At 48.0% G+C, this 19912-nt stretch overlaps 1 protein-coding gene across 27 annotated transcripts in view; it reads right to left on the bottom strand.

Moving 5' to 3' along the window:
* Positions 1-2861: 2861 nt before the first annotated feature.
* ELMOD3 (ELMO domain containing 3) overlaps positions 2862-19912 on the bottom strand; it is a 36399-nt gene continuing 19348 nt past the window's right edge. For 17 of the 27 annotated variants that reach the window (XM_066267551.1, XM_066267552.1, XM_066267566.1 and 14 more), the window contains 4 exons: positions 19493-19623; positions 4683-4759; positions 4252-4379; positions 2862-3835 (listed from right to left, as the gene is read on the bottom strand). In XM_066267551.1, the coding sequence (XP_066123648.1) occupies positions 3633-3835; positions 4252-4379; positions 4683-4759; positions 19493-19623 (539 nt within the window). In that variant the 3' untranslated portion in view covers positions 2862-3632. Of the gene's footprint in view, positions 3836-4251; positions 4380-4682; positions 4760-14756; positions 17539-18242; positions 18583-19492; positions 19624-19912 lie in introns of those variants that run through there. The other 10 variants (XM_066267548.1, XM_066267555.1, XR_010730321.1 and 7 more) reach the window with 9 other exon arrangements.

Below are 19912 nucleotides of genomic sequence, written 5' to 3'. Positions count from 1 at the left end.
CAAGAGTCCCAGTGGGCCTGGTAGGTACTTCAGTGAACCCAATAGTGAGGTAGCACAGCACCAGCCCTCGGGATCACCTTCAGCAAGGGGTTCGGATCAGTCTCACGTTCCCAACTGGGAGAAGGTTGTAGCAACAGGCTGGGGATGCCTCTCCTGTCAAGCCAGTGTTTCCTCAGCTGCCCTGGTAAACCATTGCAAGGCAGCTTTCAAATGCTTGTTCACCATGCAAAAGGACAACTTTTCACTGCTGTGCAGAAGTCTGGCCTGTCACTTCGCAGGCACATTACATCACATATTACCAGGCTGATGAGCCCAGGCCCACAGTGGGGCTGCAGGAAAGGCACAACAGTCACGGGCTCTGGTCTTGTCCTGCCTCCATTTCAGCCCGGTCAAGTTGCTCTTCCTTGTCTAGACCTTCGTTCCTGCTCTTCTGTAATCGGGTGGTGGCTGGGATAGAGAAGAGGCTAGAGAGCTAAATAGGGGAGTGGAGTTGCCCCAAAGCAGCCTCCTGGAGGACATGGCCCAGGGGCAAGAGCAAGGTGGGGCTATGTGGCTTCGGAGCTCTGATGTGCTTGATTCTTTTTTTTTTTTTAATTTTTTTTTTTAGGTGGGGAGGCAGAGACAGACTCTTTTTTATTTTTTTATTTTTTATTTTTATTTTTATTATTATTATTATTTTTTTTTTTTGTATTTTTCTGAAGCTGGAAACGGGGAGAGACAGTCAGACAGACTCCCGCATGTGCCCGACCTGGATCCACCCGGCACGCCCACCAGAAGGCGATGCTCTGCCCCTCCGGGGCGTCGCTCTGCCACGACCAGAGCCACTCTATCGCCTGGGGCAGAGGCCAAGGAGCCATCCCCAGCGCCCGGGGCCATCCTTGCTCCAATGGAGCCTTGGCTGCGGGAGGGGAAGAGAGAGACAGAGAGGAAGGAGGGGGGTGTGGAGAAGCAAATGGGCGCTTCTCCTATGTGCCCTGGCTGGGAATCGAACCCGGGTCCCCCGCACGCCAGGCCGACGCTCTACCGCTGAGCCAACCGGCCAGGGCCCTCTTTTATTTTTTATTTTATTTTTTACAGAGACAGTGAGTCAGAGAAAGGGATAGAGAGGGACAGACAGACAGGAACGGAGAGAGATGAGAAGCATCAATCATTAGTTTTTCGTTGAGCGTTACAACACCTTAGTTGTTCATTGATTGCTTTCTCATATGTGCCTTGACCGCGGGCCTTCAGCAGACCAAGTAACCCCTTGCTGGGGCCAGTGACCTTGGGTTCAAGTTGGTAGGCTTTTGCTCAAACCAGATGAGCCCGCGCTCAAGCTGGGGACCTTGGGGTCTCGAACCTGGGTCTTCTGCATCCCAGTCCCACGCTCTATCCACTGCGCCACCACCTGGTCAGGCTGATGTGCTTGATTCTTGCATCCCAGATTCTGATCAAGTTCATCTTGTTGATTTTGTGCCAAGAAGCATCAATTCAGCTCCCTGCATGTCCATCCTTCTCTCTACATAGGGCTGGCTGGTCATCCACCAGCAGCCTACACAGAGCATATACCAGGGACGGTTTTTTGTTCGTTTAAGAACACTACTCTGCCTGACCTGTGGTGGCGCAGTGGATAAAGCGTCGACCTGGAAATGCTGAGGTTGCCGGTTCAAAACCCTGGGCTTGCCTGGTCAAGGCACATATGGGAGTTGATGCTTCCTGCTCCTCCCCCTTCTCTCTCTCTGTCGCCTCTCTCTCTCTCTCTCTCTCTCTCTCTCTCTCCCCTTTCTAAAATGAATAAATGAAATAAAATAAAAAATTAAAAAAAATATTTACTTATTTAAAAAAAAAAAAAAAAAGAACACTACTCTGCCATCTTTCCTGGAAGCTCCAGGGATGATTTTTAAAAGGCGGAGTAAGTAGGCTGTACCAAATCCTTGGTTCAAATATTTTTAGGGTTGTGAAGCATTTTCATTCCCCCATGAAGGGTTTCGGTGGCCTTTCGCTGCGACTGGAGACATCACACAGGGAGTGATGTGGGAAGAAAGGGTACCATAGGGGCCGCTGGCTTCCCCTCCAGCTAGGAGCCCCTTGCACGGTCAGGTCTGCTGAGTCTGCCCCCAAACAAGTGACAGGAACCTGCAGGGAGGAACCACTGAGCCTGACACTCCAGAGGAGGCTGAGCTGCTGCCCCTCTGCATTCTAGCCCCGCTGATCTCCCTGCCCTCTCTGCTGGCCAGCTAAGTACCCCAACTGAAGGAAGTGGGGTGGACCAAGGGTTAGTTCAGGGTGGGGAAACATGACCCCAGCAATCTGCAAGGGCCATTTACCAGCACCACCCTTGAGGTATCCTGCTGACAGCAGTGACAAGTACCCTTCCATACCTGGTGGCCACGTGTCATCCCCACTTCTGTGATGGCCGTACCTCCACAGGGTCAGACAGACAGGCCTGCAGGAGCCAGACAGTGGTCTTCCGTGGCTCTGCCTGAGGGAGGACAGGACAGGAGAGCAGCATAGTGGGCTCTCGCCTGCCTACCCCATCCCCAGCTCAGGATACCCTGGCCTGGAGGCCCTTTTGTGAATGGAGCAACAGGGCCAGCTTCCCCAGAAGCAAATGCAGGAAAAACCCAGTGTGGATGCTTCGCACCAATCTTAACAAGAGCCAGGTCACCTCACCCACTAGCCCGAGTGTGCAAGGGGTCTGAACCTGCACGTGCAGGGTGGAAGTCATGTGAACTCTGGGGGTTTGGCCAGGGCAGAGCAACCTCTGCTGGAGTCATGGCCAGGGCCTTCACCCAGTTTGAGTGCCTGGTTGTAGCAGGACCAAGGAACTACAGGGCCCAGGAAGGTGCAGGGCTCATTTTGGAGGAAAACACGTGGAACCCTTAACCTAGAACAATTCTTTTATTTAATAACTGTGGAGGTGTGCACTTCCTCCTTCCCTCAAGCAGGCTAGAAAACCATCTCTGAGGGGAACTGCAGCTCCCACGGAGGACGCCCAGCTGGTAGGCAGTTAGGATGGGCAGCAACGGAGACAGCCGAAGGCCCCGATCTGTATCAAGAGTGGGTACAGACCAAGAGGAGAGTGGCTAAATGCGAGGCCCCAAGCCCCAGGGGCCTGATACTGGCTTCTGGATGGAGGAGAGGAAGGCCCGCCCAGCTGCCTCAGGCAGCTTGTTCTGGTTTATGCTGCCCCCTGTTGGCTGCTGCCACTGCTGCCTTCTCCCTTCAAATTGTAATTATTACATGCCCTGTTTGGTCCATCCTGTGACATCTGCAAGCCCTACTTGGGAACGTCCTTCAGTGTGGGGGCATGTGGGACATCCAGATGGGGCTCTCCCACTACACAATCCATTCAGACTCTTTAAGGTGACCTGGAATCCAACTCGGCAGGCTGTAGCCCAACTGAGATTACAGCCAAGTTCTTGCTCTGGAGGCAGACATGTGGGGGGTCAAATCTAACTTCCCTTGATGTCTCATAAGGAGGAGGACCCTTGGTTCCCCCGATGGGCCCAGCCTGGGAGCTTCCTACATCCCTCCTGCTGAGAGGGAAGTGGCTTGGCCCAGCCTGGGTGTTCCTGACACAGTCTGCAGTGGGCCCTCAGAGCCCCTGTGGCCCAGCCTGTAAATCTTTCTGTAAGTCAGCCTCAGGTCGGTCAGTTCAGCCAAGTGCCTTCAGATGAGCATGGCGGCAGGTCGCACACGCCTGTGAAGGTGAGCTCCTTGCAGTGAGGGGCTTGTGCCCCGTAGTGCTTCTGTGCTCCCAACAAGGAGGACTGTCCCTTTGATACTCTGGCCAAGTAAATCTCCAGGGTCTTGAGCAGCTGCCTTGGGCTCTTCTTGGCCAACACTTCCAAGTCTGAAACAGCACGGAAGAGCAAAAGGTTTGACGGGGCTTTGAACTGCACGGTCTGGGGCCTAGCAGCTCTAGAGAATACCCCCAACCTAGGTCCTAGGGAGAGAGGTGAAGGAGACTTCTCAGATGGGGAGCTCACCAGAGATCACGGAACCAGAGTCACAGTGACTACACTGTACCTGTCCAGGACAACTGCAAACTTTGACTAGTCCACTGTTGGACCCAGCTTCTGATCCAGAAGATGTGATCACCACAGGTATAAGGCAGAAGGGGAGGTGAGGGTGGAGGGGAAGGGAGAACTAGCAGGCTCCAGTGGGTGGGCTGGAAGGGAACTGCAGCCAAAAGCAGTCTACCACCGAGGTCCCTGAGCCAGGCACACTGGGAGGTCAGGAGCTGGGCCTCCCCAGAAGAAAGCATACCTTTGAGGACAAAGCCTGAGTCTGAGATGGTCTTCTGCTGCATCTTCCAGATGTGAGCCAGGTGGAGGAAAGTGGCGGCATAGAAGCTGTTCACTACTGGGATCACCTTCTGCTGCCGGTTACACTCTCTGCAGGACAGGGAGGTGATCTGCTCAGCAGAGGACAAAGGCTGACACCGAGTGCCCTCCCGCTACTCGCCCAGGGGAGCCATTGCCTAGGCAGCCTTTACAACTGAGGCTGGGCTAGGGAGGAGAGATGGGCTGGGGGAGGGGCACTGGTGCACGGGGACTTTGCCTAGTTCCCCGGAAGCCAGCAGGTAAGGAAGAAAGCTGGAGAGAAGGAAGCAGGGAGGGAGGGAAGCAGGCTCTGCTGGGTCACTCTAAGCAGCCGGCGGGGTTTCGAGGGGGCAGGTGAGCAGTGTGGGGACTCACCTGGAGAGACATTCCTCCCTTAAGGCCTGGATTACAATGCGGGTGATATTCACGGACATCAAGCAGAAGGGGAATTGCTGGAATGGAAGTGGTACCAAGTCAGTGGTAACGCAGGTCTCGCCTTCCGTTTCCTGTCCTCTACAACATAACCTGGCCTGCAGGCACTTACAACAGCCGTAGCCCAGAGGCAGCAGCGATATCATTGATGCTTACACTTAATTCGCACAATGATCTTCCCGTCTTACAGATGAGGATGCTGAGGCTCAGTGACCTTAAATAGCTTTCCTAAGGCGTGGAACCAGGATTCCAGCTGAGGTTAATTCACACCAAAGCTGGTTTGTATAACCTTTGGGAAAGTTCTCTCACCTCTTCAACATCCCACTCCATTAGCTCTCCTTGGTCTTCAGTAGACCTATCATGTGCTGCCCATGGGCCATGTAACCCCCTGGGGTTAGGATGAACACAAGAGGAGTAAGGCCCAGGCATCTAACTAGGTTCTTAAAATCTCTTCTCTTTTTCTATAGGCTTCTGGTTATTTGACTGCTTATAAGCACTTCATCCAAAATCAGACAGAGGTGTAAGTAGGAAGAAAGTCAGTCTTGACTTTTGGCATGCCCCTGAGAAGTGGCAGTCTGGAGTCCAGCCAGGGCACTTCACTGGATGGGCCTCAGAATCCCAAGCAGCCTACTTCAATGCTTTATTTTTTGGACGAACAAATTTCTATTTAATAACAAAAAACCAAGCAGCCTGACTGGTGCAGTAGAGTGTTGACCTGGGACACTGAAGTCCCCATTTCAAAACCCCGAGGTTGCCAGCTTGAGGATGAGATCATCGACATGATTTCAAGGTCACTGGCTTGAGCACAAGGTTGTTGGCTTCAGCAAGGGGTCACTGGCTTCCTCTATCTCATCAATAAAAACAAAAATAAACAAGTAAATGCAAAGCTTTTTGCAGGGATTTTGCAAACAGTACATGTTAGTTTCTACTGTTGCACATACATAAGGACATCCCCTAAGTGAGACACATAGAGCAGTGTATTCCTTAGTTTAGAACATGAGTCAAAGTCTATTATCCCATTTACTTCTCCCAAGAAGAAAACTCATAACTGTGTGGCATAACTAATCACATGTACATATTTAAATTTAAATTAATTGAAAATCAGGCTGACCAGGAAGTGACACAGTGGGTTGAGCATTGACCTGGGACGCTGAGGACCCAGGTTTGAATCCCCGAGGTCACCAGTTTGAGCTTAGAGCAGGGTCGTCTCACTGGCTTGAGGCGTGGGATCATAGACATGACCCCATGGTTGCTGGCTTGAGCCCAAAGGTCACAGGCTTGACGCCCAAGGTAACTGGCTTGAGCAAGGAGTCACTCATCAGCTTGAGGCCCCTGGTCAAGGCACGTATGAGGAGCAATCAATGACCAACTAAAGTACTACAACTATGAGTTGATGCTTCTCGTCTCCTTTCCTGTCGGTCTGAACCTGTCTGTCCCTCTCTCTCTTGCAAAAATAATAATATTAATTAATTGACAATTAGGTAAGATTTCAAGGATGTCTTTAGTCATCCTAGCAGTATTTCTTTTTTTTTTTAATTTTTTTATTTATTCATTTTTTAGAGAGGAGAGAGAGAGGTAGAGAGACAGAGAGAGAGAGAGAGAGAGAGAAGGGGGGAGGAGCTGGAAGCATCAACTCCCATATGTGCCTTGACCAGGCAAGCCCAGGGTTTTGAACTGGCGACCTCAGCATTTCCAGGTCGACACTTTATCCACTGCGCCACCACAGGTCAGGCATCCTAGCAGTATTTCAAGTGCTCAACAGCAACAGCTTAGCTGCTGTAGTGGACACTGCAGATCTAGAACATGTCCGTCACTGCAGAAGGCTGTATGTGACAGCACTGTCTGAACTGTAGAGGATCTTCAGGCTCCACAAAGATTTTTTTCAGGGTCTCCCATGACACCTGGATTCCATCCAGATCTTGGCCTTACCACCTGCTAGCTGTGTTCTTTGAATGGTCGCCCAAACTCTGAGACTCAGCTTCCTATCTCTCAAAATCAAAAAGGAAATAAACTTTGAGTTAACACTGCAGGCCTGAGACTGCTGTCCTTAGATAGGCCTGCTTCTAAGGCTAGCCTTGGCTAGCATCTGGGAACTCGTATTTTTAGAGTTTCCTACCATTCTCTCAGGAGGACTTGCTGTGCCTAAACTCTTCTTTTTGAAGATTTTATTTATTCATTTTAGAGAGAGAGAGAGAGAGAGAGAAAAGGGGAGGAGCAGGAAGCATCAACTCCCATATGTGACTGACCAGGCAAGCCCTGGGTTTTGAACCAGCAACCTCAGCGTTCCAGGTCGAAGCTTTATCCACTGCGCCATAACAAGTCAGGCAAAACTCTTTGTGCAAATAATATGGTGTATGCGCAATACCTGCTTTCCCTCTATGATTCTGGAATCCTGGTGTGTGCTAGACAGACGGGGCCTGCATGACCAGCCCCCAGTAAAAACCTTAGCTACAACGAGCTCCCCTGCTTGGCACCATTCCATTTGCTGGAGAATCTGATGTGGGAGGAATTAAGTATGTCCTGTGTGATTCCACTGGGAAGAGACTCTTGGAAGCTTGCACCTGGTTTCCTATGGATTCTGTCCCATGCACTTCTTCCCTCTGGCTGTACTAGGTCATAGCTGAGTACAACTACCTGCCAGCCAAGCCCTGAGAGTCCTCCCTGTGACTCACAGAACATGGGGATTCCGGGGACTCCCGCATAAGTGCCATGCTGGGTGGAGTCAAGACACTAATCATTACAAAAATTCTATGAGATAGGTTTAATTATCTATGGTTTACATTTTCTACTAACCCACAAGCTATCTTACAGTTCCTCTAAGGCAGGGGTCCCCAAACTACGACCCATGGGCCGCATGCGGCCCCCTGAGGCCATTTATCCGACCCCTGCTGCATTTCTGGAAGGGGCACCTCTTTCATTGGTGGTCAGTGAGAGGAGCATAGTTCCCATTGAAATACTGGTCAGTTTGTTGATTTAAATTTACTTGTTCTTTATTTTAAATATTGTATTTGTTCCCGTTTTGTTTTTTACTTTAAAATAAGATATGTGCAGTGTGCATAGGGATTTGTTCATAGTTTTTTTATAGTACGGCCCTCCAACAGTCTGAGGGACAGTGAACTGGCCCCCTGTGTAAAAAGTTTGGGGACCCCTGCTCTAAGGAGTTGCTCTAATTTACATCACATATGCAAAATATTAAGCACAGCACCAGCTTAAGTAGGTGCTAACAAATGTTCATAATTATTTTTTGCCTCAATGTGTGTGGCTGAGGTCAGCAGCACTGCATTTTACCTTCATGTACTGTCTATTTAATTATCATAATACCTGCATAATATCACCCCTTCCCTTTTTCAGTCTAAAAATAAATATGGGAACAAGAATATGGTAGCAACATAATTAACAGAAGACTTAAACCTGGTGTTTATTCACAGAAACATTCTTTTGAAGGCTATAATTAAAAAGCAGCGAAAAAGTAATTCAGATCTAAACGTCCCCTTTCCTTCAACAGTTCCCTGGAATCTGAAAAGTGTCCCTTTGAGCTAACATACTACACTGAGGCTGTGTTTAGGGAACTGACAGCAGAGGAAACCAGACCTGGCCATTTTTGAGTTGCCATTTAAAATTTCACTTCTCTATGCCTCACGTTTGGGCTTAAACACCTCTGAATACTGAAGAGGAAGACCAGGTTGTCTTTGGTAGCTACACGGACATGGCCCCACCCCTAGAGAGTCCCATTCAGTAGTTCTGGGAAGGGTCCTGGGCATTGGCACCCAGCCCCAGGTGCCTCTGAAGTGTGTTGCTGGCTGAGAACCACTGCTGTAAGAGGCCCGACCATTAGCAGTCAGGAGATGCGGGTCCCAGGCCCAGCTTTGCTACTTCCTAGCTACCCAGCTTTGTTCAAAAATACTTTACTTCTCTGGTCCTCACATTCCTTCTCTGTGAAAAGGAGATTTAAAACGATTATCTCTGCCCTACCTCTTCGCAGAGTTGTCATGTGATGGAATGAACTAATGGATGGAGACTGCAGGAAGGCTATATAAATCATTGTGTGAGTAAGTACCACTATAAGGTGCTTCCTTGCATGCCCGCAGCTAGTTCAATGTGGCTGCATCCCAGTGTGGCCGCTGCAGTGCTCCCTCTCAGGATGGCATGGGCTAAGCCCTTCCACACTGCCCAGACTCATGGGGGCCCTGGGGCACCCTAGCATTTTAGGCTTTGGCCAATTCCCCTGTAGCGGGCTGCATCCCAACCTGAGTCTCTGGGGAAGAGGACTAGGCCTGCTGCTGGGGACTGCACCCCTGGCTGCTGCTCTGATCTCACACGTGCCTCCAGGAACTCTGTTTTCAAGATTCATAAGCTCGCCCTGGCTGGTTGGCTCAGTAGTAGAGGGACGGCCTGGTGTGTGGAAGTCCCGGGTTCAATTCCTGGCCAGGGCACACAGGAGAAGCGCGCATCTGCTTCTCTACCCCTCCCCCTCTCCTTCCTCTCTGTCTCTCTCTTCTCCTCCCGCAGCCAAGGCTCCATTGGAGCAAAGTTGGCCCAGGCGCTGAGGATGACTCCATGGCCTGCGTCTCAGGCACTAGAATGGCTCCAGCTGCAATGGAGCAACACCCCAGATGGGCAGAGCATCGCCTCCTGGTGGGCATGCCAGGTGGATCCTGGTCAGGGACCTCCCTGCTTTTCATTTCAGAAAAATACCAAAAAAAAAAATAAAAAAATCATAAGCTCTTGAGATCAAGTTTTACTTTAAAACCTTGGAATTACTAATAGTTCAAGAAATTATAATTTTTAAAAAGCTGGAGAGGAATCTTAGAATTACCATATTTCCCCATGTATAAGACGCACCTTAATTTTGGAGCCTGAATTTTTTTTTTTTTTTCCCCCCTGAAGCTGGAAATGGGGAGAGACAGTCAGATAGACTCCCGCATGCGCCCGACCGGGATCCACCCAGCACGCCCACCAGGGGCGCCGCTCTGCCCACCAGGGGGCGATGCTCTGCCCCTCCGGGGCGCCGCTCTGCCGTGACCAGAGCCACTCTAGCGCCTGGGGCAGAGGCCAAGGAGCCATCCCCAGCACCCAGGCCATCTTTGCTCCAATGGAGCCTTGGCTGCGGGAGGGGAAGAGAGAGACAGAGAGGAAGGGGGGGGGTGGAGAAGCAAATGGGCGCTTCTCCTATGTGCCCTGGCTGGGAATCGAACCCGGGTCCCCCGTACGCCAGGCTGACGCTCTACCGCTGAGCCAACCAGCCAGGGCCAGAGCCTGAAATTTGAAAAAAAAAATTATATAAAGTCATTGAACTCAAGTTTTACTCATCATAAAATTCATACAACTCCTCATCACTGTCAAAACTTCTATTAGCTTGTCCTCATCTGTGTATGATGATGAATAACTGTCTTCAACAATTAGTGCAAAAACAAGTGCAGAAAAGCAGGAAATTGAAGTAAAAACATCTACAACCACTGTAAAAGACGCACCCAGTTTTTAGACCCCAAATTTTCCCCAAAAATGTGCGTTTTACACATGGGGAAATACGGTACTTAGGCCAAATCCCGTATTTCCTAAAAGAGCAAATTGAGGCTCAGAGAGGTTCAGAGACTTGCTTCAAATCACAGCGAAACAATAATACTGCAGATGGAACTAGCACCCAGCTTCCTGCCGCCTAGGCCAGCCCTCTTATTTTATTAAACCACTGTTCCTTCAAATGTTCTCACTTGCATATTGTGGAATAAAGGTAAGTCCCAGTACATTCCACAAAGGCTAGCAGGCAAAGGATAAGCAGCAGATTGGTCAAAGCGGTCAGGCGGGTCCGTGAAGATCAAGAACCCAGAGCTTCCTCTCTTATCTGCTGTCCCTCCGCCTGGGATGCTCTCCCGTGGGTGTTTGCGTAGTTCGTGACCTCTCCTCATCCAAGGTTGTCCTTGTGGACAGATGAGAGATTCTGAGCCGGCAATAAACCTCTGCCCTGGTTTCCCTATTTCTGTAGGGAGCTCTTACACGTCTTTCTAAATCACAAGGAAGGAGAAACTGAGAATAGAGAGGATTTGAAAGCATTAGCTGTGGGACCTCAGGCGAGCCATTTCTCCCCTGGGTCTCCATTCCCCTACCTCTAAAACGAGGGCCAGACCAGCAACTGCCGAGGTACTCCTCAGCCCCTGGAACTCCGCTGTAACAAAGCAGTGTCCGCGCAAGAGACCGCACTGTTCTGTAAGCTAAGTGTGCAGTTCTCAAACCTGACCCAGACGTCACCTCACTGAAACACGATGGCTACGGAATACGCCCGCATTCTCAGCTGGCCGGGTCCTGATCTGTCTCAAGATCGGACACTCATGAAGTCCCACTCCTTCCTCCTTCAGCATTTCCCAGAATACACAGGCACATGTGAAGCCTTATAATTTAATGAGTGTTTTCCCCAAAAGACACAGATATACAGTAAACATTAGAAATGAAAAACTGCTCGGGTGACAGGAACTGCAGGGTTGTTTTAACGGCTGTGTGTGTGTGTTCACTCAGTACTCAAACAGATATGTATTTGATTTAAAAAACATAAGATATATTTATGTATGTATTACACATAAGATATAAAAATGTATTTTTAGTCATAGAAATCAAAACTAACTTTGATAGCTAACACTCAATGACTAGTGTTCTTGGAACTTTACATATATAGCTTACCTTCAACCTAGAGTAATTTCATAGGGTTAGAATTATGTTCACATGTTACAAAGGAAAAAAACTGAGGTCCTGAAAATTAAAGTGTACTATGGTTGACATGTTCTGCAGCGTAGGCCAACTCGAGCCTTCTGGATGCAATGATCTGACTAAAATGCTGCCGGCCTGACCTCAGCCAACAGCTCCCAGGCTCCTCTCCACCAGGCAGCACATGTCAGCTTCCTGTTAGTGTGAAGGGCAACGGAAGACCTCTTCAGAGCCGGGGTGAACCAGTGACATACACACAGAACAATCTCTGTCCACTGAGACAGCCTAGAAGCATGTGATTGAAGAGCAGTGAGAAGGCCGAGTGCTCAGGTCCTGGTTTCTAAGTATCATTCTCTGATTAAAGGAACAAGAACCCTTGGAGAAAGGGTTGCCTCCAGGGCTTGCACTTATTCAGGGAAAATACAAGATGAACTGGATCATCTTTTAGTGTCTAGAAAGTAAAAGTTCTCAAAGAAGGATAGGGCATGTTGAAAGGGCACAGGTGCCACCCTGAAAGAACTCTTAAAATGGCCAAAGATGGAACAATTTGAGCAACAAAATTAATGATAATGTTGGCTTTTAACTAATAAACTAAAATATACATCCATGAGTCCACAGTGATATAAAAAGTAACTGAATAAATAGAAGAACACAATTATTTCTTACAAAATGTGGGAGGAATGAAGGAAACAGAAAATCACCACTAGAACAATTTGAGGAGAAACAGGATATTTGCACAGTCTCAAAGTATCTTCCTCAACATAGTTATTAATGACAAAGGGAGAAACAGTAACTTTACAGCAGATGTCACCTTAACCACATGATCAAGGGGAGCCTCACCAGTAGTAAGGCATGTTGACATAATGTGCTCCTGATATGACACAAGGAGGGCACACCACCTCTGTGGTATTCTTACCAAGAATGCAACAGCGCAATCTAAAGTTTATATGGCAAACTGGCCCTCCAGCGTGCTCTTACTTTTCCATTACAGTTGACGGCCATTCTATCTCTCCAGATGCTCACACTAAACATCACCATTGACTCCTCTCTTTTTGTTACAACCATGTCCAATCCATCAGAAAAACAGGCTGGCTCTACTCTCTTAAGCCCATAGGCTCGAGAGTCTACATCTGGTATGTGACCACATCACACCACTTCCTCTGAGAATACCCTGCTCCAAACCACTACCATCTCTAACTTGATTAGAAAGCCCTAGGACAGCAATTTTCAACCTTTCTCATCTCATACCACACATAAACGAGTTACTAAAATTCTGTGGAAAAAAACAGGTATAATTTTGATTCCTTCACACCAGCTGCTGTCATTTTATTTTTTAAGTAAGAGGAGGGGAGGTAGAGAAACAGACTTCTGCATGTGCTGCGACCCGGATCAAACCCCCCCCCCCCCCAGCCAATGCTCAAAGCAGCAGAGCTACCCTCACTGCCTGGGGCAGATGCTTGAACCAATGGAGCCACTGGCTGTGGGAGGGGAAGAGAGAGAGAAGGGGGAGGGAGGTGGGGTGAAGCAGACAGTTGCTTCTCCTGTGTGACCCGACTGGGGACTGAACCCAGGATGTCCATATGGTGGGCTGGTGCTCTATCCACTGAGCAAACCAGCCAGGGCCTGTTGCCATTTTTTTACTTGACAACGTAAGGGAAAAGAGGTCAGTGCCTCCAAATCTAAATAGTCAGGTATTGCATGTTTTAAGAAATTCTTACAGCCCATCAGTTGAAAATCACTGCTCTAGACTAGTCCCAACTTGGCAGCTTATAGGATCCACTGAAAACTTTCAAGTTGGATCATGTACACCAGGCTGCTGAAAATCCTCATTTTACTCAGAGTAAAATCAAACATCTTTATACCTACCAGGCACTGTGCCATCTGGTCTGTTACCCTCTGATCTCCTTCCCCACTGCCCTCCCATCCTCTGCTCCAGCTGCTGTCCTGCTATTCACTCCTGTGTTGCACACACTCTCCCGGACCCAGAGCCATAGCTCAGTGGTCCTCAACCTTTTTTGGGCCACGAACTAGTTTAATGTCAGAAAATATTTTCATGGACCGGCCTTTAGGGTGGGACGGATAAATGCACAAAATAAAATTACGCGACTGGCGTAAAAACTGTGGTATTCTTAAATATAATTGTTGAACTTACGAGACAAGCATCAAGAGTGAGTCTTAGATGAAATAAACAGAGGGACTCTGGTCATTTTTTTTTTTTTGGTGTGTTTTTTTCTTTTTTAATTTTTTTAAAATTTGAAGCTGGAAACTGGGAGACAGTCAGACTCCCGCATGCGCCCGACTGGGATCCACCCGGCATGCCCACCAGGGGCGACACTCTGCCCACCAGGGGGCGATGCTCTGCCCCTCTGGGGCGTCGCCCTGCTGTGACCAGAGCCACTCTAGCGCCTGGGGCAGAGGCCAAGGAGCCATCCCCAGCACCCGGGCCATCCTCGCTCCAATGGAGTCTTGGCTGCGGGAGGGGAAGAGAGAGACAGAGAGGAAGGAGGGGGTGGGGGTGGAGAAGCAAATGGGCGCCTCCCCTATGTGCCCTGGCCGGGAATCGAACCCGGGTGCCCCGCACGCCAGGCTGACGCTCTACCGCTGAGCCAACTGGCCAGGGCCGGGACTCTGGTCATTTTTTAAAAATAAAACATCGTTCAGACTTAAATATAAATAAAACAGAAATAATGTAAGTTATTTATTCTTTCTCTGTGGACTGGTACCAAATGGCCCATGGACGGTACCGGTCCACGGCCCAGGGGTTGGGGACCACTGCCATAGCTGCTCCCTCCATGTTCAGTGCTGTTCCCCCAGATCCAGCTTGGCTAACAGCTTCACCTCTTCAAGGCTGAGTTTAAGTCTTGCCCTCTTGGGAGGGCAACCTTGACCACCCGATACAACTCTAGAACCCACTCCCCAAACCTTATCCTACTGGTGCTTTTTTATTTTTTTTTGTATTTTTCTGAAGTTTCCCCATTCTGAAACGGGGAGGCAGTTAGACAGACTCCTGCTTGCGCCCGACCGGGATCCACCTGGCATTCCCACCAGGGGGCGATGCTCTGCCCATCTTGGGGCGTTGCTCTGCCACAATCAGCCATTCTAGTGCCTGAGGCAGAGGCCACAGAGCCATCCTCAGCGCCCGGGCCAACTTTGCTCCAATGGAGCCTTGGCTGCAGGAGGGGGAAGATAGAGACAGAGAGGAAGGAGAGGGGGAGGGGTGGAGAAGCAGATGGGCGCTTCTCCTGTGTGCCCTGGCCGGGAATCGAACCTGGGACTCCTGCAAGCCAGGCTGATGCTCTACCACTGAGCCAACCGGCCAGGGCTCCTACTGGTGCTTTTTCCTCAGCACTCCTCATCTTCTAACACATCCTATAACACTGGGGAACAATTTTTTTTCATTATCTGTTGCACGCGGTTTTAGAACTGTTTCTATATATTTCTGCATCGCTGATTCCAAATCAGAAATCTGTTTTTTGGTGCATGCTCTAGTTTTTATGCAATTTTAATTTCTCTTTGTTACAGTTAATGACATGTATTGGTTTTTTTTATTTTTTATTCATTTTAGAGAGGAAAGGGAGAGACAGAGGAGAGACAGAAGGGGGGGAGGAGCTGGAAGCATCAACTCCCATATGTGCCTTGACCAGGCAAGCCCAGGGTTTCGAACCGGTGACCTCAGCATTTCCAGGTCAACGCTTTATCCACTGCGCCACCACAGGTGAGGCTGTATTGGTTTTTAAATTGGAGTTAAAAGGTCACAACTCTTGGATTGAACATAACCACAAGGCAATTAATGTTTTACAAACATCACTTTTACATAATTGTAGTATTTAAATGAAAAAAATTATCTGATAAAAACACCCTCTTATTTTGTCTTAAGATTGAATCATGGCTTCTTTGAGTAGGCGTAAATATAAGAATAGTCCTGACACCTTCTGTTATACATGTGGCTGTTACACACTTCAACGTCAAAGGCGCAATATTTCATCATTTGTGACACGTGCAGATATTGCCTATTTTCAAGTTCCCCTAGGTGATCAAGACAAGAATTGGGCTCCTCATATTGTGTGTCATAATTGTGAGGAAATGCTTCGTGACTGGACAAAAGGAAAACGCAAAGGAATGCCCTTTGGTATTCCCATGGTTTGGCGTGAACCTAAGGACCACAGCAGTGACTGTTATTTCTGTCTGATCCATACAAAGGGCATCGGCAAGAGCCTGACCTACGGTGGCGCAGTGGGTAAAAGTGTCGACCTGGAACACTGAGGTCGCTGGTTCAAAACCCGGGCTTTCTTGGTCAAGGCACATATGGGAGTTGATGCTTTCTGCTCCTCCCTCCCTTCTCTCTCTCTCTCTCTGTCTCCTCTCTCTAAAATGAATAAATAAAATCTAAAAACTAAAAAAAAAAATAAAACAAAGGGCATCGGCAAGAAAAAACAGCATATGATCGCATATCCTAATATTCCTTCAGCAATACGACCTATCCCACACTATGAGACATTCCCGGTTCCAGTTTTCAATGGTTTTATTTCTTCTAAGGATGAAGAAAGTGAACATGGTGATTAAGTGTATTTTGATAAGATGCATGAAGAAATGGTTGTAGAATCTGAAGGGTCTTCTGATGCCAAGCAGTCATTAACCCCTCAGCAGTTTAGCTAACCCGAATTGAATGACTTAGTAAGAGATTTGGGCCTATCAAAGAAAGCAGCTGAATTATTAGCCTCTAGGCTTCAAGAAAATAATGTACTTCACCAGTCAGCTAAAGTATCCCATTTCGGGAAGCGTAAACAAATTTTTGTGGACTTTTTTTCCGAATACAAACACTTTGTTTACTGTCATGATATCAGTAGTCTTCTCAGCCAGCTAGGTGTTACCACTTACAGTCCAACAGAATGGCGGCTATTTCTTGACAGCTCTAAACGGAGTTTGAAATGTGTTCTCCTACACAACGGTAATGTTTATGCAGCGGTTCCAATTGGTTATTCAGCTTATCTGTGAGATTATAATAACATAAAAATTGTCCTCGAGCCCTGGCCGGTTGGCTCAGTGGTAGAGCGTGCAGAAGTCCCGGGTTTGATTCTCAGCCAGGGCACACAGGAGAAGCGCCCATCTGCTTCTCCACCCCTCCCCCTCTCCTTCCTCTCTGTCTCTCTCTTCCCCTCCCGCAGCCAAGGCTCCACTGGAGCAAAGTTGGCCTGGGTGCTGAGGATGGCTCCATGACCTCTGCCTTAGGCGCTAGAATGGGCCTGGTTGCAACAGAACAACGCCCCAGATGGGTAGAGCATCGCCCCCTGGTAGGCATGCCGGGTGGATCCTGGTTGGGCACATGCGGGAGTCTGTCTGACTGCCTCCCCGTTTCCAACTTCAGAAAAATACCAAAAAAAAAAAAAAAAATTGTCCTTGACTTTCTGAAGTGTGAGAAGCATAACTGGATCATTTGTGTGGATCTTAAAATGGTAAATTTCCTGCTAGGACAACTGAGAGGTTTTTTTGTTTGTTTGTTTTGGGTTTTTTTTTGTTTTGTTTTGATTCATTTTTAGAGAGGAGAGGGAGAGACAGAGAGAGAGAGAGAAGAGAGACAGAGAGAGAGAAGGGGGGAGGAGCTGGAAGCATCAACTCCTATATGTGCCTTGACCAGGCAAGCCCAGGGTTTCGAACCAGCGACCTCAGCATTTCCAGGTTGATGCTTTATCCATTGCGCCACCACAGGTCAGGCTGTTTTGTTTTTTACAGAGACAGAGAGTCAGAGCGTCAGAGCGAGGGATAGACAGAGACAGACAGGAATGCAGAGAGATGAGAAGCATCAATCATCAGTTTTTTGTTGCAACACCTTAGTTGTTCATTGATTGCTTTCTCATATGTGCCTTGACCGTGGCCTTCAGCAGACCGAGTAACCCCTTGCTTGAGCCAGAGACCTTGGGCTCAAGCCGGTGACTTCAGGGTCTTGAACCTGGGTCCTCCGCATCCCAGTCTGACGTAATATCCACTGTGCCACCACCTGGTCAGGCAACAGAGAGGTTTCACGAAGTATCCTTGCTTTCTATGTTTGTGGGACAGCTGAGCTTGGGAGAAACACTGGACACAGAAGGAGTGGGCGAAACGTGAAGCTCTGGAAGTAGGGATGCAAAATATTGTGAATGAACCTGTAGTTAATCAAGACAGGATCATTTTTCTCTCATTTCACATAAACTTGGCTTAATGAAGTAGTTTGTTCAGGCTTTGAATACAGAAACTGAATGCTTTCAACATATTATTTCTGCTTTTCCTGCCTTGTCTTTTGAGAAGATAAAAGCAGGTGTATTCGATGGAACTCAAATTCGAACCCTCATATGTGACGAAGAATTTGTCAGGAAGATGAATAAGGAGGAAAAAACATCATGGCAGTCTTTTGTGGCAGTTACAAAGAACTTCCTTGGCAACAAAAAAAGCAGAAAATTATGAACTTCTGGTTCGAAGGATGCTGTTGGCTTTCTGCAACATTGGATGTAACATGAGCGTTAAGATTCACTTCCTGAACAGTCACCCTGATAAGTTTCTCGAAAATCTTGGAGCTGTTAGTGATGATCAGACTATTGCTGAAGCATCAAACGAGATTGTCCTCAACAAGTACACAACGCAAGAGCCACAAATGCAAATTTTTGCCTGAATAGAATTTAAATAAGTTTTACGCAAATTTTATGATTAAAATAAGTGTTTTAATATGTTCTATTTTGAAATTGTAGACAAATTTTGATGCAATCATATCTTTTAGAGTATTAGTGTGTTTACTGCATTATATAAATTATTATATTTTCACAAAGATAATGCCCAAGAAGACATTCTACTTCATTTGTTAAACTAAATGTTGAAAATTTTACAATAAGATGAAAACCTAAAATCTTGAATTGTAAAAAAACTGTAGCTTACAGAGAAAAACTAATGTCAGATCTGAGATCAGCACACTTGAATTAAGTAAGAACAAGCATCTTTGTGGATGCAACAGAAATTTTGTTCCCCAGTGTGATGTATGTATTATGCTTACTTGTCTTGTCTTCTCTGCTAAAAGGATTGTGGTCTGTTTTTCTCACTGATGTCATCTCAAGCATCAAGAATAATTAGCACAGAGGATGCTGAGAAAATATTTGTTTAGTGAAGGAATTCCAGGTCCACAAATCTGGGATAGACGAATGGCAAGAAACAGGTCAAATTTGTTTTCTAAAATAGAAGGACTACTACTTTTACTAACTGGGAAAACCATTAAACCCAACCCAAAGAGTAGACTGAGGGCCACAGAAGCTACTATATCCTATCTGTAAACCCGTGTATTGCCTGACCCTTGGAGGCAAACCTTCTCTGGGTACACAAAACCTTCTCTGGGTACACAAAGGCTAGCTCCTCCTTAGACTCCGGGAGTTGGAGGGTGGTGAACTGAAACACTAACATCATAATTGTGCCTAGTGCTTTTGTACATTATTTAATTTAATTTCCCCAACTATCCAGCTGAACTTTCTATGATTTCCATTTTACAGATGTGGAAACCAAGGCTCTGGGGAACTGAAGCAATGCTTGAGACCCATGCTAATGGGTGGCAGGGCTTAGAGTCCAGCCCTGATGAGGAAGTTCACTCCTGGTTTGCCTCAGCTGTCCTGAGAGCTCTTAGCAATAAGAGAGATTTATCTGTAAAAAGAGTCCTGCCCAGCCTGACCAGGTGGTGGCGCAGTGGATAGAGCGTCGGACTGGGATGCGGAAGGACCCAGGTTCCAGACCCCGAGGTCGCCAGCTTGAGCGCGGGCTCATCTGGCTTGAGCAAAGAGCTCGCCAGCTTGGACCCAAGGTCGCTGGCTCCAGCAGGGGGTTACTCAGTCTGCTGAAGGCCCGCGGTTAAGGCACATGTGAGAAAGCAATCAATGAACAACTAAGAAGTCGCAACGCGCAACGAGAAACTGATGATTGATGCTTCTCATCTCTCTCTGTTCCTGTCTGTCTGTCCCTGTCTATCTCTGCCTCTGTGTAAAAAAAAAAAAAAAGAGTCCTGCCCAGGTCCTAGCTCCACAGCCCTCTGCCAGCTCCCACCAAAGCCCCACCTGGATATGGTGACGAGATAGGCGGAGGATCTCCTGGGCCATGAGCAAGGTCTTTGAGTCCATCACCAGGTACAGCAGATGCAGGAGGGCAAGGAAGCCTGCTCCTCTCAAGTCTGTGGCTGGATTTGCTCCTAAAACAGAAACCATGAGGAAACTGAGGGTGATGAGGAGTAATACTTAATGAAATTCCTGCTCCTGTGAGCCTCAATGACTTAGTGATAGGCCAAGTGCAGAGCCCAGACTTCCCTTGACTGCAACAAGATGCCCCTGAGAAGAGCACTCAGAAAAGTGGAATTTTTTTTTAATTTTTCTGAAGTTGGAAACAGGGAGGCAGTCAGACAGACTCCCGCATGCGCCCGACCAGGATCCACCTGGCATGCCCACCAGGGGGCGATGCTCTGCCCATCTGGGGCGTTGCTC

The sequence above is a fragment of the Saccopteryx bilineata genome, chromosome 3 (genome assembly GCF_036850765.1).
Source record: "Saccopteryx bilineata isolate mSacBil1 chromosome 3, mSacBil1_pri_phased_curated, whole genome shotgun sequence".
NCBI classification, from domain to species: domain Eukaryota; kingdom Metazoa; phylum Chordata; class Mammalia; order Chiroptera; family Emballonuridae; genus Saccopteryx; species Saccopteryx bilineata.
Note: the sequence above shows the minus strand (reverse complement) of the source record. Positions and strands in the feature narration are given on the sequence as shown.